The following is a 27,875-nucleotide window of genomic DNA, read 5'->3' as shown; positions in this document are numbered from 1 at the left end:
AATGACTGACGGACTATCGTGTTTGCTTGCAGAGCGCTGGCCCCCCGCCTGCCACCCAAGCCCCCCCCGGCGGCGCTGTCCCGCACCTAACCCCCGCGGCCCCCGCCACCGTCTGCCGCCCTCGGCAATAAAACGTGATAAACAAATTACATAAATAATGAAACATAGTACAATACGATGTATTAATTAATGTAAATATATATACATATAATATTATATGGAATAAATTGATTATATTGAGTAGAGGACATCCGAACGACATTTGTACAGACCACATTCCGTCTCGGTCCCCCCTGCCCCCGGCCCCCGGCCCCCGGCGGCGCGCCCCGGGCAGCCAAGCGCCGGGGTGAGATGTCGAAACGTATTGCTTAGGGAATGCCGCGCTCTCTGTCCGTGTCGCCTCTCACCCCGGTCCCCCGGGTGGTCAGGGCGAGGGTCGCACGCCTGGCTCACGCGTGTGACCCCGGGGACGGGACCAGAGCCGGACCCCGGCCCGCGCACACGCAGCACGCCGCCGTGTGGCGACATGTCGCTAGTGCATTGTACATGAAAAGGTGCTAAATGTATATATATATAAATAAATAAATGTGTAAGGGAGATGTTGTTCGTGGGTCTGCGCGGCGCTCGTCGACGGAACTTGTGAACAATATGCTTGTAGTTTGTAAATGACTCTGAATGTGAAAGTTTTGTTTACAGCATTGTGACGTCATAATGTTAATAAAGTTGTTGACTGTTTGTTTATTAAAGAGAGAAAAATGAAATTATTTAAAATGAATATTTTAAGTTTTGTATAGAAATAAAAAAGCGGCCTTATCGCTTAAAGCGATCTCTACCAGACAATCTCGTGAAGCACATTGTATTCATACGATAATTGTATATTATATACACGAACGCTTATAATCAAATAGCATCACTTCGAGTATTCTTAAGCAATTAGTTCGAGATTCGCTTACCGTCAGAAGGGAATGTGAACAAAACGATAATGTGTAAACATTCCACAGGTATATATATATATTTTAAAAAAGTAGTCGTTTGTACAAAAATAGATACTTATGTAAGTGTTTCAAAAAGGCGCTTGGTCGGAGCGACGCGCCGGACACACGCGGATACAATAGTTTAGCAGAACTGACTTCCGGCGCCTGGACGGGGTGAGCCTTTCGTCTGATACCAACCTGAAGTTGAATGAGCATACCAACGTATGGCACTAACTGTATGAGAAGAATTAAAATTTTGAGATTTGTTGTTAAATGTTATGAAAATTTGTATTAAATAAATGTTACGAATTAGTCCGTTCTGCTAAATTACGTTCGATTCGCGTCCTTGTCTCGCATTCATCATTAAGATGTCGCCGTCTCTCTTCTACACGCATCATCTGTCTTTAGAGCGAGAGCAAACATGATCTCGGAGCTGGGTACAAAACTGGAATTAAATGACTAATAATAATAATGTTAAAATAATATTCATCCGCTGAATGTTGTTCCTTATTTTGTTATTAAAGTGAGCAATGATAAACATCATAAATCAGAATAAGTTTGTTATTAAAAATAAAAAACAAATAGAAAAGAAAGAAGCTATGTCATGGTCATAAATCTTAACAGGCTGTTTCATGCAGGCAACTGTTGCTTTAGTGATTTAAAAAAAAAAAATGGCATACATTTTTGGCGGGAGATGAATTATGTACAAATAAAAGTTAAAAATGAATTCCCTTTCTATCTCTAACCATAATGTACCCGTGCTATTGTAGTTGTCACGCTTCACTGACATGTCAGTCGTTGATTTAGAACTATGCTAGACAAATAGATTCATTGTCTCCTCCGTAGGTCAGGCGACAGGGGCGTGCCCAGGTGATATTCTTTCCCGTAGACATTGATCACATTTGTTTTATTAGTTTACAATTTCGGACATTTCGAATCTATTTTTGTGATCATTCTTACTGTCCGGTCGTAGGATGCTTTGGCCAGTCGTCATCAGACGGTCGAGATGGATGTGGGGTCGTTTGACTTACCCTACTAACATTCATCGTTTGTGCAGCTCAGCGCTAGGACATTGAGCTTAAATTAAATGTTATTGAAATAAACGCGATCTCTACAATTTTGGAAATACTTATATTGATATGCGTATCTTCGATGCACTAAGAGCAGGCCATGTGAACTGGTAGTTGAATTTAAATTGTCTATTCATCAAATAGCATGAATACTAGGTCTAAAAATTACAGGCGAACGAATTTGAGAAGAATACCAACAGTAGGATTTAGTAAATAAAAATACCGGCATCTTTCTCGTTTGAAATTACCGTGGGCACGCTCTTGTTTAAGAGGGTTACCTGTTGCATTTCTACTGTATTATCAACTATAATGTTTCGGCTCGATACGACTGTAGGCGAGCAACTGGCGCACAGGTCTTCCACATTTTTAAAGTAGCATCGACACACAAGTGGACAAGTAAAAACTGATTTAAGATTAACGCCCTAATATAGTCGCTACATAAACATAATTTCGTTACATTATGATTTGAATGTCAACAAAAACAGATATTGATGTCTAGCTCAGCTGTTGCGGGTGCCAGACATGGCGCGCACGAATCTACCAATAGCAAATGGTAGCGAGCCGCTCGCTCACACGGGGCGTCACGATTGGCTAAAAAATTTTTCGCGCTTTTATCAAAGGCTACTTCTGCGCGGGAACTTCGTTGTAACTTATATACGCGGCAGATCAGAAATTCAAGACCCGCAATGTTGTGGCATCGAGCGCCAACACCTAATGCGATCAAATTACGGGCAAGGCTTTCGAATGATCCGTAGGCCGTCAAAGATTTCTTTCGAAAGTAATATTTGCATAAAATTTTATATATGCGTAATGTCATGGATATAATTGAAAAACCTTTCAAAGTCGAAGGTCGACGAAGCCTTCATAATAATTTGATTGCACAGCTGGTTTGAACGTAATCGTACACATTTTAAAATAATATGAAGACTTGTGATGAAATGAAGTCGCATATTTTCATATAATTGTTGTAATACAAACGAGTCGAGAGATAATATTGTTCGGGATGCGAACACAATCAATAAATACTGTTATATAAAAGAGTTTTATTTCTTATTGTTGCATTTAGCTGCGTGGACGAGTTCACGGCCCACTTGGTATTCGTTAGTTCCCGGAGCCCACAGACATCAACAACGTAAATGTCCCCACCCACTTGAAGCAAGAGTTCTAATCTCAGCTTTACAGTACAATGGCTGCCCCACCTTTCAAATTGAAACGCACCTGGGTGTGCGTTGGAGCGGCGCCGGTACTGACGGAATGCTCGAAGCGTGGTCGCTAGCAGCCTAGGAGGCTACTTCAGAATCGTGACCCGCTGAGTAAGATACGGCGAGAAACTACAGGCTGGTGCAACGGGCCATGTCACTAACCTCTGACGAGTACAGAGACCAGTGTCATGGTTGCTGTTTGTGTTAGAGCAGCTGCCTTTTTTTTTTTTTTTTTTTTTTCTACGTAAGCTGATAGCCCTAGCGGCTATTTCAGCGTAACCCTAACTTTAGTAGGTGAGCTCACGGGGCCCAAACCTGACGATGTTGCTAACACGAACCCTAGCAAGAGTCGTGCTTCGCAGAATCTACCACCGGATCGGAAACGCGACCCACTGAGAAGATCCGGCGAGAAACTCAGTGGGCTGTGTCTGAGAGTTAATTTACTCGTCGAGCCCTTCGTCGCAAGCGACGGGTTCGACGAGAACGGTGACCGGTGCTTGAAGTACCTAAAAGCACCGTTAGTGGATCGGGAGGATCCGAGATGACGTGTTTTGGGCGACGTCGACTGCTTTCCATTCTGTCCGCAGGATCGGGAATGTAGTTACCGGCGGCCACGATGAGAGGGTTCTCGTGTCGTGCCGCTTTATCGAAGTGAGCAGCTGCCAATGACACAGAATGGCGGAGACAGCAACTGACTACTGCGTGGCCGGATCAGGCGAACGGGGTTATTGTGTCACGTAGCTGTCTTGAAGTAGCGTTGGTAATTTACTTTAACTACAAATTAGTTGTAAGTACTAAATGAGCCAAACTGATATTTTTTTTTCAGAAAAGATAACAATGTGGTATAAAACGCAAACTGCTGGGTATAGTCTTCTTCCTAGTGTTTTCCTGGTCTAGTGCCAGGATGCGCTTTCCTACTTAAGCTCTTTCACTTTGCCCGGTCTTCGGCATCCTTCTGGGTGAGGTTATTCTTTATTCTCCTTCTTATCCACCTTTACCACATCTAACCAGCGTTTCTTGGGCCTACTGCGGGATCCTGGACCTGGTTCGTAGAGGTTGAGGTATCTATTTTAGAACGATTTGAATTAGCATAAGATTTGACGTAGAAACTTTATAAAGATTTTTTTTATTGCTTTGATGGGTGGACGAGCTCACAGCCCACCTGGTGTTAAGTGGTTACTGGAGCCCATAGACATCCACAACGTAAATGCGCCACCCACCTTGAGATATAAGTTCTAAGGTCTCAAGTATAGTTACAACGGCTGCCCCACCCTTCAAACCGAAACGCATTACTGCTTCACGGCAGAAATAGGCAGGGGCGGTGGTACCTACCCGCGCGAACTCACAAGGGGTCCTACCACCAGTAGAATGTCAAGAGAATTATGAAAAATGTGTGCATTACTCGGACATTTTGTCGGGAAGGTGGAACATAAACTGTTTTGTATCTGTGAAAGTCCACAAATCTGGGAAAATGAAATAAATCCGCTGGAAGTCCGCTCGCATCTCGAGATTCTCCAAAAAGTCTCAGTAAATGACCACCATTTTACTGAGAATATAGTTCATCCCATGTCATCTCATCTCATTTCATTTCATGCCATGTTATATATTAATCAACTTCATTTTATTTCACTTCTAAATTTTTCAAATTAAAAAAAATAGGCTGTGTGGTGTGATACCATTGCCTTTCCAATTGGAAAAATAGAACTACTACTATCAAAACGTACACATGGTGGGATGTATTTTTGTTGAAAATAAATCAAAATGAAATTAAACGAGAAAGACAAAAAAAGAAAACAAAAACTCAAAGATAAAATAGTTAAAACTAAAAAGGAACAAGTTGCGGTCGTTGCCCAGGAGATAAAGTTCGCGCGTTTGTTATCCGGAAACGAAAACAAAGTACGCGAACGTGTGATTAAAACACTGAAAAAGTGGCTCCAGAATTGTTTTCACAGGGGATACGGTTAGATTTCTGAAATTAACCTCATTCTACAACTTAAATTAATATTCTTGTTCAAAAAATGCGTTTATAAATTAAAAACATAACCTCAATATAATTGATTGGTTAGTTTTGGTGGCAAGTTTTCATAAAATTCATTAATTTCGGCAGAATTCAAAGAAGATGATTTCACGAGAGTGTGGAAGGGTATATTTTACGCGATGTGGATGTCGGATAAGCCACTTGTACAAGTAAGTACCGTACCTATCTATACAAAATATTTTTATCGAGAATCTTCATCATTACACGGAGTCATGGTTTAGGTGCCTACTCCAATCTGTTTGCAAAGAACCAAGGTATCCAAAGATGGCAGGAGAATGGCACGAACTTTACTAGTCATCCAAAATCTATCCAAATGCTTTCCCTGTTTTGCTAGTTTCTTTTTGGTTTTGATGACTAAAAACTGAAAGACAAAGTAAAAACAAGTGCAAAAAAAAGGTAAAAAGGGAATTATGAAATAATGGTGATGATTGGTTATCATGTCTCTGACCCCTAGAGCTTGTAATCCATGATGCCTGCACCTCTAACATTAGCAACATGCATAGGAAACCTGATAACCATAAACCAAAACATAAACCATACATCAACTTGCTGAGTTTCTTGCCTGATTTTCTCAGCAGGTCGCCATTCTGGTCTGGTACTAGATGAATTTTCAGAGCAACTACGCTTATCAGCTTTGGGAGGTGCTTGAGCAGCTGTTAGCAAATCCCACTCCTCCTGGCTAAGCAAGTGCCCTTGCCTACATATCCTGTTGAAACTGGAAAGGCCTTAGAGCCACTAATAATATCTCATAAAAAATAGGAATATTATTTTGAAGTGTGTTTCCTGGTTAATTCCAAATACTGCAACTGTAAATACTATATGCTGTTTATATTTCAGGAAGACCTAGCGGAGAATATAGCAGGCATCCTGGATCATTTTCCACCAGAACATCTTCATCATGCAATGCTTATGACAAAGGCTGGCTTCAAGGTGTTGGCCACGGAGTGGTTTGGAATCGATCAACATAGAATTGATAAATTTCTTATGGTATGGGCATAAAGGGCAGAGTTACTAGAGAGTTTTAAAAAATAGGGGAAGCAAGAGAAATTTAGTGTATTTTGTTCCTATTTGTGTACTAACATACCAATTACTGAATGATATTTTGTTTGGAGAGGAGAGGAGAATGACATAGGCTACCTTTAAACCTGAAAAACTAAATCTCATTTCCACAGGATACCGTGTTTCATTATCTTTAGATTAAAAAATGTGACTTTCTTTTTCATGTCGAAACAAAGCCATGATGAGATAATAAAGGAGAAAAGCATAAAATTAGAAATTACTTGTTGTACCACAAAGTTGCAGGGTTGTGCTGGTCAAGATAACTGTTTGTGTAATGCAGCCTTCAGGAGCTAATCCAATCCCAATGATAAAAATGTTTTTTAATAATTAGGGAAACCTGGTAATGCTCTTTGAAAATTTTAACATGAGCATTCGGTGAAAACAAATTTCTATGGTAACATATCTTCACACACACACACAACCGTCAAACGCACCATTCTCAAGGAAGGCACCATCATGGCAATTGTTGTCCATATATACATATTATTATGTTGTCTTTATACACATTTTTTTACACAGCTTGCCCGTAGATATTTACGTGGGAGTATCCGGTGTCTGCAACGTTGTGAGTGGAGTGTGGACAGCTGTAAGAAGTATGCTGAGATGCTTACTGATGCTGACGGTAAGCATGCAGACATAAATATTATAAACAGTAAGATTGTGTCCTGACTCTTAATCTATTTCTGCCAAATATGGCAATATGTTTTGAAGCATTATTAGTTTTGGCATTGGTTATAATGGTTCTCGTTAATTCAGCGGTACAATTTTCAATATTTTAAGGTTTTCAATAGGTAGCCAGTCTCTACTGAGCTAAAAAACTATTAAAAATATTAAAGAATGAACAGGTAGTGAGCCGAGATAGTTATAAGGATGGTATGGAAATAGTTGCTACAAAGAGTTTAGATACTCATTTAAGTCTGTGAACTGTTTATTTATTTCAGGTTTGTTGTCAATGAAGACTCCGCATTATGCCAGGAATGCGATTTCTTTGATATTACATTTCATTGATTGTTTCCTAGAAGAATTGGCCAAGGTAAGCTGAGTATCATCCAAGCATATTTTGAAACAGAACAACTACTTTATTGAGACAGTGTAGCTAGTTTGTTTCCCAATGGTGACCATCAAATGAAACAGTATCTAGTATATGTGTCTACACTTTGTGTTCTCTATAGACAGTGTGTGGCTTGTTTATCTATTTATGCATAAATATAGTTCACAGGTGATTGGTTTTATCAAATTATATGGAGGTTTTGTGTCTACCTAGTTGTAAATGATTAGTTGAGAAATGTCCGTTTCAGGTATCGAAAGGGAAGGTACCAGAAGACAGTATGGTGGAACTGCTTCGTCCGTTCTGTGAGTACACGGCGCAAGGTGAAGTCCCCGCGCTGACCGAGGCTTCTCAGAGACTCCTGATGGCGCTGCTGCGGCAGAGCAAGGAAGGCATCATGTACGCTGAAGCAACTAGAGCATGGAAACAGGTATACTGCTCATTTGAGAATTTAGCAAAATCTTATATCTACAATACACATTTATTTAATTCATTTTAATTTTACAAAGTACTTATGTTAATTCATTTTAATTTTATAAAGTACTTTACTTATGAGAAGTTACTCAAACGTATCAACAAAATGTTAAACAAGCCTCGAGACATAAGTCACACTTGAGACGAACTCTTAATTGCGCCGTATAGCATCTGCCTTGCACTTTAAAATTATACTAGTAAGCTTTTATAATTTTGTTGAATATTCCATCAAATTAATATGAAGTTTGTTATGAATAACTTCGGACAAATTTTCTGATAATGATAATTGCTCTATAGATGGGTTGCCCTAAAGGAGGTCCTGACGCCTTGGAATTGGTGGTTGAAGATGAGTCTATGAACAATGAAGACAGCGATGATGAAGATGAAGATACGTGAGTCACACTTTTCCAATAAATAAATGGACTTTTTTCTTTTTTTTATTACTTAGATGGATGGACGAGCTCACAGCCCACCTGGTGTTAAGTGGTTACTGGAGCCCATAGACATTTACAACGTAAATGCGCCTCCCACCTTGAAACATAAGTTCTAAGGTCTTCTATCGGTACAGTTACAATGGCTGCCCTACCCTTCAGACCGAAACGCATTACTGCTTCACGGCAGAAATAGGCAGGGGCGGTGGTACCTATCCGTGCGGACTCACAAGAGGACCTACCACCAGTAATTACGCAAATTATAATTTCGCGGGTTTGATTTTTATTACACGATGTTATTCCTTCACCGTGGAAGTCAATCATGAACATTTGTGGAGTACGTATTTAATTAGAAAAATTGGTGGTACCCGGCTGCGGGACTCGAACACCGGTGCAGCATGTGTGTACAGTGCAGGGGTGTTGCAGGGGCGCGCTGGACCCGCGCGCGGGCGGCGTGTCGGTGTGGCTGCGCACGCTGGCGGTGCCGGGCGCGGCGCTGGCGGGGCTGCTGCGCGCGCTGCTGGCCCGCACGCGCGTGGCGGCGCAGGGCCGCGTGCGCGTGTGCATGCGCAAGTACACGACCCCTCTATACCTCACCGCACATACGACAATTAAAAACGTTCGACTTTTTGGCGGGAACGCGGAGAGTGCAGTTGTGTGATTTGTTTTATTTATTCTATTTGGTGTTTCTTCAGGTTTAAATGTGTAATAAGGGTGGTTTATTAACTGTTGAATATCTGTGAAAGTGCACAAATGTGAGAAAATGAAACAAAGCCGCCGGACGTAACTTCTGGGAACCCTCCAAAAAGTCCACTAAAAAAATCTCAATAACAGACCACCATTTTACTGAGATTATATTTCATCCCATATCATCTCATCTTATCTCATTAAATTTCATCCTAGTTGATTAATGTCTCAAATTAATCATCTTCATTTCATTTCACTCCATAATATAATTTTTCATAAAAATAAGAATATAAATTAAAATAAGACATGACTTAAAAGTCTTAGTTACCAGGTCATAAAATCTCTTAAACAAAAAAAATAACGTTAAGTATCTGTAACTGTTATGAATTAAAATAAAGGTTTGAAAAGTACGCGCGGGGCCAGTACCCGCTTAAGATGTCCGCCCGCGACACGGACGTCCCCAAGCTGTCTCCGCGCCTCCCCACCGCGCGCGCCGTCGCCAAGCTGCAGAAGGTCGAGAGGATGAGCGTCGCGGCCTCCGATGATCTGGCCCTCCGAGGTACCCTCCCCGAGGAGCCCTACACACCAGATTTTTTTTATTGCTTAGATGGGTGAACTTGCTCACGGCCCACCTATTGTTAAGTGTTTACCGGAGCTCATAGACATCTACAACGTAAATGCCACCACCCATCTTGAGACGTGAGTTGTAAGGTTTCACTTTTAACAGTATAACGGCTGCCCCACCCTTCAAACCGAAACCCATTACTGCTTCACGGCAGAAATAAGCAGGATGGTGGTACCCACCCGCGCAGATTCACAAGAGGTCTTACCACCAGATCAACAGTTTACGACAAAAAATTATTTATATTCACATATACATATTTGTTTATTTATTCAGGTTTGAGTCGTAAACATCGGAAACGTCTCCTGGCGAAGTCGCGCGCCGGCATTAGTATCGTAGACGACGTGCAGAACCTCAAAGGAGACAATAACACTGACAAACACAATGTGAGTTTTTAAAACATGTCGATTTTTAAGTTTTGTGAAATGAGCTCACAGTCCTCCTCGCGCAGGGTCCGCTGGGGACCAGCTACCGTCCGGTACCGTCTGCCTTGAGACACGGGATGCACGTCGAAGAACCGTGCTCACATCATCAGGTGGGCTGCGAGCTCGTCGATACTGTCGATACTAAAAGGAGACATAGGTTTTAGATAACAACATTAAGTTCAGATGTTGTTCCACTAAATGACTTTGATCACAGATGCTTTACAGTTAATAAATAAATAATTTCCAGAATAAAAAGAGGAAAGCAGATTCAACACAAAAAGCTGCCAAAAAGATGAAATTGAACGCAACCAAACCCGGACCGAGCCCGAGCGACGAGCAGCGGGCAGCCGAGCGCGGCGGAGGGGAGGCGGCCGCGCCCTCCCGCCCCTCCCCCCCCGATAGAAAACAAAATAATGACATTGAGAAAACAAAGAAACTTAAACTCAAACAAAAAGCTAAAACTAAAATATTGACTTCAGTTCAGAACAATATAAACGCGACACCACACAAACAAACGGACAAACAAAAGCCCCTTAAACTCATTAAACTCGACAAGGTTAAAAATAACAATAATAAGAATAAAATAAAACAATTATTGACTGTTGACAATAAAACTGTCAAGACACAGACCCCGGTCAGCAAAAATCACAATGTAGAAGCGAAGCCCACAGTGCTAGTGAATAAAGTAAAGAAATTTAATAAAACGAATGATTCGATTCACAGCCCCAAGAAGGTTAAGTTCGTTTTGAAAAATAATTGTATGCAGAAGCCCGTGGACTACTATAAGAGTGTCCGACAGAGCCCCAGCATACCGTTCGACAGCTCCAAGACACCGGCCAGGACTAATCTCAAACCTTCCACACCGTCACCCATCAACCCATTCTTCAAGAAGAAACTCAGACTCAAATAACAGTTTCAGACTGATTAAGCAACGATACAAAAATGAATTGTTATTTTCTTTTAAGTGCTTCTTGGATTGTTGACATCACTTTTATGGATTTAACTCTAAAAGTGTATTAAAAAAATCATAAATAATTCAAATCAATTTAAAATGAGTAGTCCAATGTTTCTGTGCACGAGAATAGTCATACAAGGCATACAAACACTGCTCCTTTGCGACACAGACACCACTAGCTGTACAGTTCAGTTCTGACCGGGAAGCACCCGTTGAACCCCAAAACTGTATTCTAACTAATGTTGTCCCGGGCCTATTTGTCTAGTAAATATTCTTGTAAGATTATTGTGCCGTGGAAGAGTTCGTCGAGTAACGAAATGTTGATTAGCCAGAAATAAACATTGTTCTATAAAAGATCCGAGTTGTATTATTTCGTTTTTGGTATGTTTATTTTAAAATGCAATATTATAGGAGAAAATGAGCAACGAAATGATAAATATAATTTTTCTGTACGTGTGTGTCACTGAATGGCTGGACTGATTTGAATGATTTTTTTGTATGCGTTTGGGTGGGGCCCTGGATGGTTTAGATTCACAAATCAGCCCGGCAGATGGCACTGCAGTCGGTATCTATTTATCTATACTGCACTAAAGGGCTGGATAGACTTGAATGAATTTTTATGTATGCAATCATTTCATTCATTTTGTGTGTGCAGAACGTATGTCGGGTCCGCTAGTTGAAGTATAATTTTTATGCACTACACGCAATGTAACGCACATTGATCCGCAATTGAGTAATGTGGGTCAATGAACTGGGACGGGTCTGCGTTACATCGCTGCTTCGCCAAACACAAACTGAAATATTTACACTGGGTAGTTCACATTAGTTCACGTGTTACATTACAATTAAACGCATTACATCACAGTTCAACAGTATTTAATTTGTTTTCATAAATATAAATTCGTTAAAATGAAATTAATATCTACCTATAAAATAATCTCGGAAAATATTGTTTTTTTTAACAAGTACAGTTATAGACTACATAATAATAATTTCAACAATAAACTCGTATATAATTAAGGCGACGGTGTAGCGACGGTGGACGCGCCGTCTCGTCCCGCGGGCACCGACGGTGACCGTCCCTTGTATGGAGACGGTCACCTTATAGTTCGACGTCCTTATAGTACCGGGTGGGAGGGTCTGGTTCCCTCAGTCGTCGTCCCCCAACAGGGACAGGGGGTCCTCGTACGCCGGCTGCGTGCTCCGCGAGGTCTCCTTAGACGATTTAATTATTACTGGTTTATATTCTGTAAAGAAATATTAATGAAAATGAAATTATTTGCAAAACTTAAATTCGATTTTGAATTAGTTTAGCACTGACGTATCCTAGCTCCAGCATTAAATTAATTTAATTAATTAAATCTTTACTGTGTTGTGAATAGCGACAGGTCACAGAGCGTTCCCAGACTAGCCGGTAGCCGGCGTGCAAATTTTTTTTTTTTTTTTATTGCTTAGATGGATGGATGAGCTCACAGACTACTTGGTGTGAAGTGGTTACTGGAGCCTTGAGATATAAGTTCTAAGGTCTCAAGTATAGTTACAACGGCTGCCCCACCCTTCAAACCGAAACGCATTACTGCTTCACGGCAGAAATAGGCGGGGTAGTGGTACCGACCCGCGCGGACTCACAAGAGGTCCTACCACCAGTAATGATTTATACCAGTAAATTGGACGGACTTTTCTGTCATTGAAATGTGAAAAAACCTGAATGTGAGATAAGAGTTTTTCCCTCCCTACCTATTCGTTGGTAGCTTAAGGAGCTATTTCAGCTACGCCTGGACGGGTTAATTAGTTCAACGTCCCAACCTGAGAGAATTTGCTAACACTAGCCCTAGCAAGAGCAGTGCTTCGCAGAATCTACCATTGGATCGGAAAAATGATCTACTGAGAAGATTCGGGCGAGAAACTCAGTAAGCTTGAAAAGAGTATGTCGGTCTTGCTGATGAGTCCGTGGACTGCACTCACCGCCGGAGTGCTCGCTGCGGGGTGCGGGGCCGCGGGGTGCGGGGTCGCGGGGCGCGCCGCGGAACAGCTCATCGTCGTCCTCTCCGTCGAACAATGACGTCATCACGTCCACTCTGTGTGGTTTAGTTTTGCCGAACCCGCGGTCCGTGGCGGTGTCGCCGAACAACTCCTCGTCGCTGTCGAACCACGCCGCTCTGGTCTCGCCGGGGGGCGCGGGGGGTGCGGGCGGGGTGTTGGGGGGACGGCTCGCCCCCCCGCTCCCCGCCGCCCGCGCGCTGCCTCTGAACAAGTCGTCGTCGGACTCGTTGCTTCTCTTATTCTCCGTCTCAAAAATGTCTTCATCGTTCAAAACGTAAACTACTTTAGTTATTTTCTGATCTTTCACCAAATCTGACTTATAATCGTGTGTTACATCAGGCTGGTTCGCTTCTACTGCTGCATCCTGGGGTCGGGGGGCGCGGTGTGGGGCGGCGGAGGGAGCCGGGTCGGGGCTACATTCAGAATTGTTGATGTCTATAGTCGATGTCCTGACGGCCTCCCTCCTGGCCCTGCGGGACGAAGGGCGCCTCTTCACTTGTATCCTGGCGCGCTGCTTGGACAAGGTGCTGTCAAGGACTTCAGCATTGGGTTCGCCGCCGAAAGAAACCGATTTGACAAGTTCCGGGTCGTCGCCCGCGGGGGACCGGCGGGCGCCCTCCGAGGGTCCGTGAGGTTTGACCTCAATTGTCTTCTTGGGCGAGGCGCCGGGCAGCAGCGCCGCCACGTCTATCGGGAGGTTCATGGATCGCACCTTGTTGACTGACTTCTTGTTATCTTTTTCATTGACATCTTTAGATTCGGTGTCTGCGCGTCCACTAGTAGCGAACGGACCTTGTTCCCTGGCGTCGTCCGTGGTCACATCTGCAGACTGTAATGTTGATGGTTTTTGTGATATATCAGGGTCTTCCTTAATTATATCCGGATCAAGAATTTTAGAAGTTGTGTTTTTACTTGCGATGCTGCCGGCACTTGTCCCTACTTTAGGACCAAATATGTCGGCGTCTATATCTATATCTAGATAATTAGAAGTGCTAAGGTTACTTCTAGAATGTGACGCCTTGAACAACTCATCGATTTCATCAATATTTACTGCTCCGCCAGATGTTCGTTCACTTTCGTACTCCTCGTTCACTTCAGTAGGCGTCAGGTTCGCGTCGGTACCGCTCGCCGCGCCGCGCCCCCCCGCGCCGCTCGGGGGTGCCGCCCCCCCGCGCGCCCCGGCGTCCAGTTCCGGCGGCTCGTCCATAAACAAGAACAGGTCCCCGGGCGCGAGGTCCCGCGGCGCCTCGTCCGGGACGTCGCTTCTTCTGAAGAACCCTTCATCTTCGGAATCGTCTTCAAAAAGCGCGTTGACATTCGAATTTTTAAACTCTTTCTTTTCAAAAGCCGGCGGTTCCGTCAGAATGTTAGCGAAAGCGCCATTGAGTGCAGCCGCCACGGCCGCCTCGCCAGCAGCGCCGCCGACAGCCGCCGGAGGTTCATTGGGAATGTTATCGTCCACTGTGCTGTCTGCACGGGGGGGCGCACCAGGTAACGTTAATCCGTCGTCGTGATCTGACCTCTCCGTGGTTGCGCATAGAGTTCCATTTGCGACGCGTCTAGTGAGGCCGCCCCCCGGGGACTGCGCGTCCGCGGGGGGGCGCGGGTCGAGCACCGTCGTAGTGTCGGCATTAAAATGTTTAACTTCTTTGGATTTTGAATTGTTTTGACTAACAATATTGGAGGTTCCTAATGTACTATGTGCACCGTTGGTCATGATGCTAGACTCCGCCGCCACGGTTTCTGGTGCAGCGTTAGGCTTCGCAGTTGTTTCGACTTCTGAACTAGAAGTACACAGAGCCGCGTCTGGTTTATCTAGTGTATTTGGCGCAGATGTGACGTCATTCGTGTGTAATGTCTGAGCGGTGTCGTCACAATCGTCATCGTCGAACAGCGAGGGACTCCGGTAGCTGTTTGTTCCGTTATTTACAATGAGGGCGCTGTCTGCCGGGCGCATGGCGGGCGCGTGCGGTGCGGGGGCCGCCGCGTGCACGCTGGCGAATATGTCGCTGTCGCTGTCCGAGTCGAAGATGCTCTTAGTTGTCCCCTTTAGTGTGTTAGTGGACGCCCCCGCGCGCCCCGCCCCCGCCCCCGCGCGCCCCGCCCCGGCCCCCGCCCCCGCGGCGCCGCTAGTGGCGGGGTCGGTCGCTCCGTCGCCGAACAGTTCGTCGTCGCTGTCGAACAAGCCGCCCCCCGCCACCGCGCCCCCACCCCCCGCCGCCGCGCCCCCGCCCCCCCTCGATCCCGGCGCTGCCCCCCGGGGGGCGGGCGCGGCGACTTCTGCAAACAACTCGTCGTCGTCTTCAAAGATAGACTTCTCCTTGTGTTCCGTGTGGACGCCGCTAGTGAATATGTCGTCCGTGTCCTCGAACAGACTGTCAGCGAACAGGTCAACTTTGGGGACAACTTTTTCTTGTTTAACTTTGTCTTTCTTTTTACTAAACAAGTCGTCGAATATCTCTGTTTGGGTTCTGCTGGCATCCGTTTGATCGACGTTCTCATTTCCTGGTCGGTCCCCGGGCCCGGCCCCGGGGGGCGGCGCCCCGCGCGGGTCGCGCCCCGGGGCGGCGGCTCCTACGTCCACACCGAACACGGGCACGCCGCCGATCGGCTTCTGAAAATTAATATCATTTTAAACAGAGCTCTGTTCGGGACGGTCTTACGCACGCGACGCAATGGGTGTCAGTTGTGTATTGACATTGTCACTGGCGAGGGCAATTTCGGTGTAGTCTAACCCGCCAAAATATAAACAACGTTCCGGTTTGATTCCATAAATGCTTTTGTTAGTGTCCCGCCCGTCCGTGTGTGGTCACCGTCGACAGCGGACTAACTCACCCTGGTCCCTGCGGCGGCGGGCGCTCCACCCTCGGGCCGTGCGCCCCGCTCCCCCGGGGACACGGGCGTCGTATCCGGGGTCCCCACGCGACGTGCACCAGGTCCGGAGTGCGACGGTACCTGCGCATACAAAATGACATCAGTGGGACGCGGTCGCTGCTGTCTGCGGGAGTCATTTAACTTAAATACAAATAGTGACGAGCGCTTGTTTTTGATTGTTTATTATTAGTTTTTAGTCTCGTGTCCGGGTGATACTGCTCCGCGGCAGACACGGGCAGGGTGGCGGTACGTACCCGTGCGGGCTCACAAGACGTCTTCCCACCGATTCTAATTATATTTATTGAAGTGGAATTTCTTGAAAGTAAAATTCAACTCGCGACAGATTCGTTACGGCTAGAGAGGAAAGATGCAATTTAGGACGAGCAAAAGTGAGAAAACAGACACACAGCATTTCCTATCACAAGAGAAATATGATTTAAAGAATGAAAAATGAGAAAAACCACAATGCTACACACCGCAAAAGAAATTTCACTTCTTTCACGTGCACTAACTGGTGCATTCTGGTTCACGTTTACTGGCGGTAGGACTCTTGTGAGTCCGCGCGGGTAGGTACCACCACTCTGCCTATTTCTGCCGTGAAGCAGTAATGCGTTTCGGATTGAAGGGTGGGGTAGCCGTAGTAACTATACTTGAGACCTTAGAACTTATATCTCAAGGTGGGTGGCGCATTTACGTGGTAGATGTCTATGGGCTCCAGTAACCGCTTAAGACCAGGCGGTTTGTGAGCTTGTCCACCTATCTAAGCAATAAGAAAAAAACCAAGCCGCACGCGCACTATTTATTATGTTTAAAGACACATGTCCCTCGCACACAAATGGCAAGTGTTATATGGGAGGGCCCGCGGGGGGTCCGCCGACGTACCGGTCCCGCGCCGGGGTCCGTGAAGTCGAACAGGTCGTCGGCGGCGGCGCGGGGTCTGCGGCCGCCGGGCCCACCCCTGTGTAGTTCCGCGAAGATGTTCTCGTGGCTGGAGTCCGAGTCCGGCGGGGGGGGCGAGTCCAGGCGGGGCGGGGAGTCCAGCGGGGGGGGCGAGTCGCGGAACGTCGCACCTGGGTCGATCGGTCCCATTCGTTTATTGCGAGTACAGGTCTAAGGTGGTTTTGAACGATAATGGGATGATTGGGATCTATGATGTACGGTTACTGTATTGTTAGCAGCTTATTGTTCGATTGTGATGGTTAAGAAATTGTGGTGTGAGGCTGCGGATGTGTATGATTTGTTGTTGTTGTTTGTAATTACTGATGGTTCATGTTTGCTTGTGATTGTAGATTGTTCGCGTCATTCACAAAACGAAATGAATTTCACAACCACACATTCACAATTTGGTTTTTAAAGTTCGGTAATGAATGTAAACAAACTTTTTAAACATATTAATTATATATTTAATTATAGTTCAGTCTTTTAAGCCAATAATTCATTAGATGTATTATAATCGATGTAGAGTAGAGTGGAGGCGACACTAAATAAAAAGCAGACTCACCGACTTGAGGCACTTCCGGTTTGTACACGGTTTTCACGATCGGTCCCGGCGGCGGAACGTAGTCCGGTTCCGGTTCCGGTATCTGTGTGTAAATAAATGTAAAGAACTCTTTTTTTTTCTACCCATACGCTAGTAGCCAAAGAGACTATTAGCAAGACCCGGATGGGTAGGTGACGGAAACGCGACCCACTGAGGAGATCCAGTGGTAGTGGAGAAGTAGGAGTGCTTGGGGTACCTACAAGCACTGTGAGTGTTGTGGCGCGGTCACGTGCTCCACAAGGTATCTATCCTGTAAGCTTGCTGGTGTCTCCGACGGTCATTTCTGGTCAGGCGGACCGCAGGATGGTCTTCACTTCTATATCTCTTGCTAACTGTTCCCTGCGCACACGAAAACGTTACCTGGGGTCCGTGGGGCGCGGTCCCCGCGAGCCTCCTGGCCAGCCCGGCCGCGACCTCGGCGGGCGGGGGGTCCGGCGCCGCGGGCAGCTCCGGGACCTACAACACAGCTCTCTGTTGAGTCTCCGCCGCTGATCACCGTAGCCCATGGACATTACTATTTTCATCCCGGCTTGCAGTCGAGCGTCGGTACTAACCTCGTCGCAGGGTCGGTCCGGGAGTTGGTCCGCGCCGCCGGAGTCCGACGCGGAGTACTCCGGGGAGCGCGCGCCCTCCCTCGCGGAGCTGTCGCTGTCACTGTCACTGTCCTCGACTATCAGCCCTGCAAACGTCGTTCACGTCAACACGTCGACGCTCAGTGCCACAGATGAGCGCAATCAATATCTCTGTTCACATCAAACCAAAATGAAGACATTTTCTATATTTGTGTCCTAAAACTAAAATACTTTTCGTGTTCAAATTCAAAGTAGACAGGTAGTGACGTCATTAGTGCGGCGCCGCGACCCCTCCCCCCGCCCGGTCCTGCCACATTCACAGTTAAAGTTTCCATTGGAAAATGAACACATTCTGATTTAACACGTTGAACTCTGCGTAACTTCGCGTACTGTACCATTCGGGCCGAGCCAAAATCAGGGAATTAGTAATTTTTATAGACTTGAGATTTTAAATCTAAAATTTATAAAAATTACCGACTTTTACCGTCTAATTTTTACGATATATTTTATAAGCTTGATAAAAACTACAAGTGTTTATTGGATTTGAAAACCACGCCGTTCGTTTAGGCTAACGGGCCCCGCGGCTCACTTCTATAGCTTGTAGGAAGCGCTGACGTTGTCACCCGCGTGCCGTGCCCCCCGCCCCCCCGCCCCCCACTGACCTGCGTGCCACTTGTCCTGCCACGGCTGCGAGCCGATGACGTGCGGCAGCGGCCGGCAGGAGTACACGTCCTTAGGTTTCAACACGACCCTGGAATTACACACACGTGCACACATCATTGATAACTCCACTCCACTGAATTCAGTGTCGCCATATGTGCCTGATGGCTACACGCGTGGATGTATATGTGGAGTATGGAGGGTAGAGGTAAGGAGAACCGTCTCTGTGTATGAAAAGTGTCCGTTAAAATCAGCTAAATAAGGTTGGCGCTACAGTAGCAACCGGATAAATATAAAAAAGGAGCTGAAAGTTATTAGAATAGGATAGAGAAATAAAAAAGGACGAAAGAACTGTAAGCACTACAAAATTACAAAAAATGTTTTATTTAAAGCTGATAAGAAAATGCAATCGATGTCTCCACGTTTTACCCACTGCAATAATTTTAGGTTATATTGACGAAATTAGTTTGGATTACGTAAACATTTGTGATGTGTTGTATATTACACCGTCACTAACTACTCCAGTCATTAAATATATTAAATTTCCTAACTTTTTTTTTATTGCCCTTGTAGGCAGATGAGAATACGGCCCACCTGATGGTGAGTGGTTACCGTCGCCCATCGACTTCAGCAATGCCAGAGGCAGAGTCAAGCCGCTGCCTACCGCAATACTTCCGCATACAGCATACTTCAATCAGTTAACAACTGCTCAATTCATATCATACCCTGTGGCTATGCTAGCGCCATTCTGGAGGATTTTGGAACTGTTACTTAGTGCTGAAAGTGGGACACTTTTTCAAGCTTCTCCCATATGAGACGGGTCTCGTTGCCTCTACCCTCCATAGTGTGGAATTAGCCACACCACTAACTCTCCGACACATCGTGCTGTCTCGTTGCTCAATGGCTCGCTGGCCTATGCTCCGGATACGGATATATTCCATGATGGTTTGCAGCAGTTTATAGCTGTTGCTAAAAATTACTTAAGCTAATATTATTAATACTTTACAAATGTTTTGGTTATACAGTTAATTTGTAAGAAGACTAAAAAAATAAATACCATGACATGGGGTAAATTGGGATTCTGGGGTAAATTGGGACAAACCTGCGGAAGATTCTCAAAGTACTTGTAGCACGGAATCTACCTAATTTTCTTTAAGGTAATATTTATCAATGTATAGAAGAAAAACCAAGTTAACTATGGAAGTATTAAACATGAGTTTAGTTAGTCCCAAAAATTCGTCAAATTAAATTTAAAATAGTGGTTGAAAAGTGCGTTTTAAAACAGCTTAAAGAACTCTTAAAAAAACTAATATTATCGTTGTTTTTTCAATAAGATCACAGTTTATATAAGTTTTTAATACACCTGGAAATACCACAACAAACGGTAAGTTGCAATATTCTTATTTTAAATACAATATTTCGACAAAATAAAAAATGTATATTTTTTCCTTTCTTTTTGGGGAAAATTGGGACGTATGTAGGGTAATTTGGAACGAGACTGGAAAAATTAGGGACGAAAAAACACAAAATTGGAACGCCAAAAGACAAAATAGGGATGGCTTGTTAGGGTTGTCACTGATATCTTATAATAGATTTTTAGCCTATACTATCACTTAATTGCGTGATGTAAAGAAGGTTAATGTGTTTATCAGTTAGTTTATGTAAGTATTATAGGTAAAAGAAAAGTATATATATAATTACTTTTTTTTGCGACATTTACCTTGTAATATCTGCCCGGTCGTATGTTCTTTATAGTAATAAAAAAAATTAAAAGTTAAAAGAACTCAAACGAATCAAAACTTTTGTTATTTCAGAATCTATTCACGCGTCGAATCATGATTTTGTTAACATTTACAACGAACACACAAATAAAAACAGGCCTCAGATTTTAAATGTAACATTAATTAAAAATCCGAGATATCCAATTAAGAGTGGGTGAATTAATTGAGTTTAGATATTTAGCTTAGAAAGAATTTCTTTTATTTTTGTTATTATTGGCAGTAATCAGATAAAGCTGTTTTTTTTATCTTATTCACCTGATATCTTACTCTTGCTCAAAGATCATTTTGAAAATGTTGATTAAATAAAATTGTATTAATGCATTTCCAGTCCTTTTGTTTTCTATTTTTTATTCTATTTTATGATCTTGTTTCAGAGTTGTGATTTTTAAGGAAATTAAATAATAATTTTCTAAAATATAACATGCACATACTTTTTTTGATCATTGTATTGTTGATTATCATTCACGTCACATCGCTTCGGAATAGAAACCAGCTTAATTTACACTATGTTGTGTATTGTGCTTAAATTATGGATTGTATTCATCATTTCGGTCCATATAAATAATTATACCTACCTATATAATTATAAAAATATACCTATATAATTGGCACCTACCTATATATCGCAGTACTGCGAGTTGACAACCCTAACAAATATCCCAATTTAACCCTTAACCGTGTCAATTTACCCCGGACGCTGGGTAAATTGGGATGGCCATTATTTTACCGATTATTTCTTTAAAATGAATAATTAAAATAATGTAACGGTTTTTATCACCTAGGTACGTTCAAGACTCAACTTATTTCTTTGGTTGAGCAGTGACTATTTAATTGGAACTATTTTAAAATTCAATCTGAAGGTCGATTTTGTCCCTATTTACCCCATTGTACGGTAAGCGACGACATCTCGACTCTGCCCAAGCACGCTACCCGATGTGAGCCGACGTTTGAAAGCATAATTGACGTAATTGACAGCCGGTTGTCTGTCAACGTCACTTCGGGTTTATAGTGAACTATTAATGACTGCCACAGCTAGAACCAGGTTTACATTCCCAATCAGTGTGGTTACCTTCATATATATTACCGGAGATTAAACCGTAAAAGTAAACTTAACTAATATCTACAACTCGCTAAAACCATAGATAGCACTTAACGGTAGGCAGCGGCTCGGCTCTGCCTCTGGCATTGCTGAAGTCCATGGGCGACGGTAACTACTCACCATCAGCTGGACCGTACGCTCGTCTGCCTACTAGGACAATAAAAAAAAAACATTATTTCAGGACTTTTGAATGACATTTTTTTGTAACTGAAATCCTGAAAATTGTACTGTAAAACTGAGTGCATCCTACTCACGTGGGTATTCTTTCATCATCGCTGTCGCTGTCAGTGTCACTGTCTGACAGTATCGTGACGGGGTCGTGAAGTCGCTCCAATATCGATAAGCTATGTTTCAATTTGGCTATGTCTGGAGGTATTACAGAGGGTTTGGGCGGATCCTGAAATAGACAAATATAAACAGAACTTTTTATGAGCGGGGAGTCGTGTGTGTTAAAGGGCGATATCATTGACACTTGTAGTCGAATTCAAATAATTATCAGGTCAGAAGCTTAAAGACTTTCTACTTTAGGCAAAAATCGATTCTATACAGTTACTGTTAGCGGTTTAGTGTATGTCAAACAAGAAGTCTACTAAGTCTGATCCGTGGATTGTTTACCTTTATCTCAGCCGCTTCTGGCGCCGTGTCCGACTCGTCTTCATACACCCTGCTCTCTATAAATTGACTGTTACTTAAACTCATGAATCTAGAAAAAACATTCTTCTATTAGCGAGAATGAGGCTGAAATATGACAACGCGACAGTCGCCGCTCAGCTTGAGACGTGAGGTCGATGTCTCAATCTCAATAACGTCCTGCCCCTTAAATTGATCCTACAATATAGCAGCTGCAGCTAAAACTGAGAACTATGTGTAATTTTATTATTATTTAGACACAGGAACTTCAATCATGTGATCTGTTGTTATCTCTATGCTCCGGCTTCAAAAAGCAATTAACAAAAGATGGGCCACAAGCTCTTTCATTCAACTAAGCCATACAGAAAATTGTGTCGCACTTTTTAATGCCGAAAATAAGATGAACTTACTGCAGAATATGCAATAGAGTACAGAATATTAATGTTTTATTTTTATAGCTTGGATGGGTGGACGAGTTCACGTGGTGTTAAGTGGTTACCGGAGCCCATAGCCATCTACAACGTAAACTCCACCACCCACCTTGAGACATAAGTTAGACCTTAGGAGGTCTCAGTTTTTACAATACAACAGCTGCCCCACCCTTCAAACCAAAATGCATTACTGCTTCACGACAGGAATAGGCAGAGTGGTGGTAACTACACGTGCGGACTTACGAGAAGTCTTACTACCAGTATAAGTGTGGGTATTGTTTAATTTTTCTCACCTGTTATTTACATTTTGCAAGCTAATGTTTGCATCATTCAGACCAGCTGACATCTCACTTAGCATCTGGTTAACGTTTTGACTCTTTGATACAATGTTCTGTGGAAATTAAGGTGTTTGAATATGCACAAAAATGCAAGTAGAATACAGTATTGATGTTAATTTTTTTCCAGATGTTGTGATGAGAATTATTGTGTGAATTAACATGTATATTTGTGTAATGTATTCAATACCTGATGTGTGCTTTGAAGGAGTTCTAGCAGTTTCTCATCTCCTGCCAGGCTCCATTTAGGAGCAAGGTTCCTTAGATAGTCAGTATTATTATTCATATCCATTTTATACTAGAACAAATACAGTATTGTTAGCAACAATTTTCTGTTTAAAAATATTACTAAATCAAGAATGGTCTTCAGAAGTAGAGTTGGCTTAATAAATTGAAAACGGGCTATTTATTTTGATGTGTATTTGAATTCAACATAAAATATATCTACGGAAACCCCTGTGTTAACCTATTATAATAATCCCAGTAATTGGCAAAATGGAATTTAAACTTCAAAGAAAGAAAGAATATAGAACTATCAAGTATCATTGTAAAATATGTGATACTTTTTGTCCAATGTATTAATTTCAAGTGCTATGACTATTCGGTATGCAATCTACTTTTCAAGGTAAGCAGTTACTGTTGCCTATAAACACCGATATCACTAGGACCAGCCACTACAGTGCCTATAGTGTTAAATTGTTACAAGTATTCATTTTATACATTGTAATATTTATCACCAGTATTTATTTATAGTTTATCACCCAGTCCCTACATAATACCAAGTCACACCAACTACAGTATTCAAACATTATATGCTTTAAGGGCTAATATTGCTCATCAAACAAAACACCATAATAAAGTATTTTGTGTACACAGCTGAGACTAAGTGGTCAGGAATATTTATGGACAAAAATGCAATATTTATATCGTTAAACATATTTACGAGCGTGGGCGGATACAACAACTATCGATTAAGATAAACAAGAAGCGAGTACGCGTATCGTAACGTTAATAATTAGCATAATTTATTAATTTCTTGCTTTATGTTACATACCGATGATTTTCATTAAATTCCAGCGTTGCAGTTGTTTTAAATAGGTTGCGTTACGTCAAAATAATTGTATGAATTGCAACTCTGTTGTTTCGAATAATTTTTTGATTTTAAATTAAATTGTATGGGCCAATTTATAATGAAAACATTATGTACACACTCTCAATAACAACGAAATCTTGTAAATGTCATCTTTGACAGCAGTAGTAGTAGTTTTATTTTTCCAGCAGAAAGGCAAAAGTGTCGTACCAAACAACCTAATCTATTATTAAAATTTATATTAAGAGATTAGGTTGTTTGGTATATATATTTATATTCCTCCTCCTTGCGTCGTATTCCTCATTGCTGAGGGTCGTGACCACCCTTTTGTATCACCTTCGCACGCACGATTTTTCTCCATCCATTCTTGTCTCTGGCGGTGTGGAGGGCGTTGTGAAATGTGGAATCAAGAGCGGTGCGGATCTGGTCGGACCAACGTATTGGGCTGCGCCCCCGAGGTCTTTTCCCATCTACCTTACCAGTCACGATGAGCCTCTCGAGATTACTACCATCCTTCCGTGCGATGTGACCAAAGTATTCAAGGACTCTACGAAGACACTCGGATGACAGCCGCGAGGAGATTTTGAGTTCTTGCAAGATTGATACGTTGGTCCGAAATGCTGTCCACGGAATACGCAGCATCTTTCTCCAGCACCACATCTCAAAGGCGTCAATGCGTCTGCGGTCTGCAGATTTCAGTGACCAGGTCTCAGCGCCATACGAAAAAATCGAGAAAACTAGAGTCCGTACCAGTTTGGTTTTGGTCTTTACGGATATGTTGCGATCTCTCCAGATTTTTCCGAGCTGAGTCATGGCACTCTTAGCCATACCAATTCTTCGGCGCACTTCCTTCTCGCACGAGCCATTGTTACTAATGTTGGAACCCAGGTAGTTAAAATTGTCCACTATTTCTAGGTCTAATGCGCCAGTGAGTTCCAATTTTCCAGACCTATCCACCACCATGACTTTGGTTTTGGACCTGTTTATGGAAAGTCCCATCTCCTTGCTTATCCGCTCCATTCGGTCCAGAAGCGCAACCATTTCCGACTCATTCGCTGCAAGAAGAGTAGTATCATCGGCGTATCGAAGGTTGGTGATTTTCACGCCACCAACTGTAATGCCACCATCCCAATTCTCGCAGGTCCGTCTCATTATGTGCTCCCCATAGGCGTTGAAAAGAATGGGCGATAAAATACAACCTTGGCGTACTCCTTTGTGAAATTTAAAAGGTTTCGAGGTTGTTCTATCGACTCTTACGACTGCCTGACTTGAGCCATACAAGTTGCGAAGTAAGGCGATGAGATGATTTGGTACCCCAAGTTCTTGTAGAACCTTCCATAAACAACTCCAGTTGACACAGTCGAACGCCTTGCTATAGTCGACGAAACACATTATCACTGGCGTGTCAAACTCATATGCTTTCTCAACAATCTGCCTGATGTTGAGAATCTGTGCACGAGTACCCTTGCCCTTCACGAAACCCGCTTGCTCTTGCGGAATTTGCCAATCAAGGTAGTAACGGATGCGGTTGTTGAGGATGTGAAGCAAGATTTTACTTGCATGTGAGATGAGAGACAAGGTTCGATAATTGTCGCAATTCTTGGTTGATCCTTTCTTGTGTAGCGGAAGAATAATGGATTCCAACCAATCCCGCGGCCAATCACCGTGTTGCCATATATGTGAGCAGATCTTATATAGAGTCATAACACCCAAGTCACCCATAGTATAAAGCACCTCCGCTGTAATCCGGATATTTATATTATATTATATTAAAAATTATTATTTTTTATATTATAGGAAGTGAAATGAAATGAGATGATATGGGATAAAATATAATCTCAGTAAAATGGTGGTCATTTATTGAGATTTTTTCAATGGACTTTTTGGAGAATCCCGAGAAGTTACATCCAGCTGCGCTTGTTTTATTTTACCACATTTGTGCACTTTCACTGATACTAAGCCGTCAATAAGCCAGCGTTATTACGCATTTAAACCTGGAGAAACAATCAATAGACAAAATAAAACAAAACCCACAAAACTTCACTCCTGGCGTTCCCGCCAAAAAGTTTATCTTTGACAGTTGGTTTTATTACTGGTAATTTTTGACAATTTCTTTTTTTGAGTTTATGGCCTGGTATCTAGACCTTTAGGCCATGTATTTTTTGACGAGAGTTCCAGTGGGGCTGCTAAGTTTGAAAGTCCGGATGGAATAATATCGAGATGCGTTCAATTAATAATTAAGCAATGGGTCAGTAATGAAACTATTACAGAAGTGGTGTGTAACGACCAGAGGTTTTTTTTTTTTTTTTTTTTTTTTTTATTGCCTTTGTAGGCAGACGGGCATACGGCCCACCTGATGGTGAGTGGTTACCGTCGCCCATGGACTTCAGCAATGCCAGGGGCAGAGCCAAGCCGCTGCCTACCGCTTAATACTCTCCATAAGCCTCGTTTGAAGAAGGACATGTCATAGCGCTCGGGAAACACCGTGGAGGGGAGCTCATTCCATAGCCGGATGGTACGTGGCAAAAAAGATCTCTGGAAACGCACTGTGGATGACCGCAGTGGCTCCAGGTAGTATGGATGAACTCTACTCCGGTGGCGGGCGGTGCGATGGTAAAAACGAGATGCTGGTATCATCTCGAACAATTCCTCAGAGCACTCCCCATGGAACATACGGTACAAAATACAGAGGGAACCGAAGTCCCTCCGCAGACCCAGAGGCTCCAAACGATCCGAGAGAATGGGATTATCGACAATCCGAACGGCCCTCCTCTGTATGGAGTCAAATGGAAGAAGCTGGTATTTGGGAGCCCCGGCCCAGAGATGGGAGCAGTACTCCACGCGAGGCCGGACTTGTGCTTTATAAATCAAAAGTCTTTGTCCAGGCGTGAAGTACCGCTTCGCTCTGTTGAGGACTCCCAGCATTTTGGACGCCAACTTGGCTTTGCCTTCCAAATGACTCCGAAACTGGACATCGCTCGAAATGTCGACCCCAAGTATCCCGATACTCTCGGAAGGTTGCAGGGATACTCCTTGGAATTGCGGCGCCATGACAAAGGGGTCCTTCTTCGCAGTGAACTTTCTTAATAAACTAAATGATGTGTGTGTTTCAAAGTCCAACTTATGATTATTGACCTGGTTTTTTTTATAAATATGTATGTGCAATTGTGCATCATGGTCTACAGGACTCGCCCAGTGTACTCGTATCGAGCGATACGGCTGTACCTGTATTGAAATTCTGTACATAGGTATTAATTTTTGTAATGAGATACATACTTAACATATTATTAAGTTCACAATGGACATTCACGATGCAGGAAGAGAATCATATCGTTTAATAAAAATCAATCGCACAATAATTGTATTTTCAACCCAGCAGCTCAAACATGCCGCTTTTGCTGCGAGACACCAGTGAACAAAACGCGATTTTGATTCGAGCGTGGGGTCAAAGTAGCTTTCCCCCCCCTAACCCAACCCTCCTCGGTGTTTTCCGAGCGCTATGATATGTCCTTCTTCAAACGAGGCTTGCAGAGAGTACTTTATGGTAGGCAGCGGCTTGGCTCTGCCCCCGGCATTGCTGACGTCCATGAGCGACGGTAACCACTTACCATCAGGTGGGCCGTATGCTCGTCTGCCTACAAAGGCAATAAAAAAAAAAACCTTTTTAATTTTTCAATCTTCAGTGCCACGAATTGACACAGTTCAACCATAAATTTGAAACATTCGAATTTTACTGTGCTCTGTCTCTTTTAAATGCATGTTAAAAAGCGAGTCAAAAAAACAAACCCCTTCGAAATTCGATTTTGGAATTCGACCTCAAAGAAAACACGTTTGG

General features: G+C 43.3%; 3 protein-coding genes across 3 annotated transcripts in view; 2 read left to right on the top strand and 1 right to left on the bottom strand.

Annotated features, from left to right (window-relative positions):
• The window catches only part of LOC101736570 (protein son of sevenless), a 35,930-nt gene extending 32,848 nt beyond the window's left edge, over positions 1–3,082 (top strand). Inside the window, exon 32 of the mRNA XM_038019470.2 lies at positions 33–3,082. Within this exon, the coding sequence (XP_037875398.1) occupies positions 33–90 (58 nt within the window). The 3' untranslated portion in view covers positions 91–3,082. The remainder of the gene's footprint in view (positions 1–32) is intronic.
• A 315-nt stretch (positions 3,083–3,397) lies between these two features.
• LOC101746190 (ribosomal RNA processing protein 1 homolog) lies at positions 3,398–11,341 on the top strand. Its single transcript, XM_004925950.5, has 11 exons — positions 3,398–5,206; positions 5,354–5,433; positions 6,122–6,271; positions 6,863–6,965; positions 7,285–7,376; positions 7,642–7,821; positions 8,163–8,257; positions 8,723–8,869; positions 9,382–9,542; positions 9,882–9,991; positions 10,278–11,341. The coding sequence occupies exons 1-11, from the start codon at positions 5,008–5,010 to the stop codon at positions 10,938–10,940; spliced, it is 1,980 nt and encodes a 659-aa protein (XP_004926007.1). The 5' UTR covers positions 3,398–5,007; the 3' UTR covers positions 10,941–11,341.
• Positions 11,342–11,844: 503 nt separating this feature from the next.
• LOC110384725 (WASH complex subunit 2) lies at positions 11,845–24,186 on the bottom strand. Its single transcript, XM_038019468.2, has 13 exons — positions 24,005–24,186; positions 23,141–23,248; positions 22,909–23,006; positions 22,170–22,257; positions 21,809–21,951; positions 18,677–18,765; positions 17,997–18,121; positions 17,803–17,898; positions 17,404–17,485; positions 16,785–16,972; positions 15,864–15,983; positions 12,951–15,642; positions 11,845–12,232 (listed from the first exon to the last, which is right to left on the bottom strand). The coding sequence occupies exons 2-13, from the start codon at positions 23,240–23,242 to the stop codon at positions 12,135–12,137; spliced, it is 3,921 nt and encodes a 1,306-aa protein (XP_037875396.1). The 5' UTR covers positions 23,243–23,248; positions 24,005–24,186; the 3' UTR covers positions 11,845–12,134.
• Between the last annotated feature and the right edge of the window lie 3,689 nt (positions 24,187–27,875).

This window comes from Bombyx mori, chromosome 23 (genome assembly GCF_030269925.1).
Source record: "Bombyx mori chromosome 23, ASM3026992v2".
NCBI lineage: Eukaryota > Metazoa > Arthropoda > Insecta > Lepidoptera > Bombycidae > Bombyx > Bombyx mori.
Note: the sequence above shows the minus strand (reverse complement) of the source record. Positions and strands in the feature narration are given on the sequence as shown.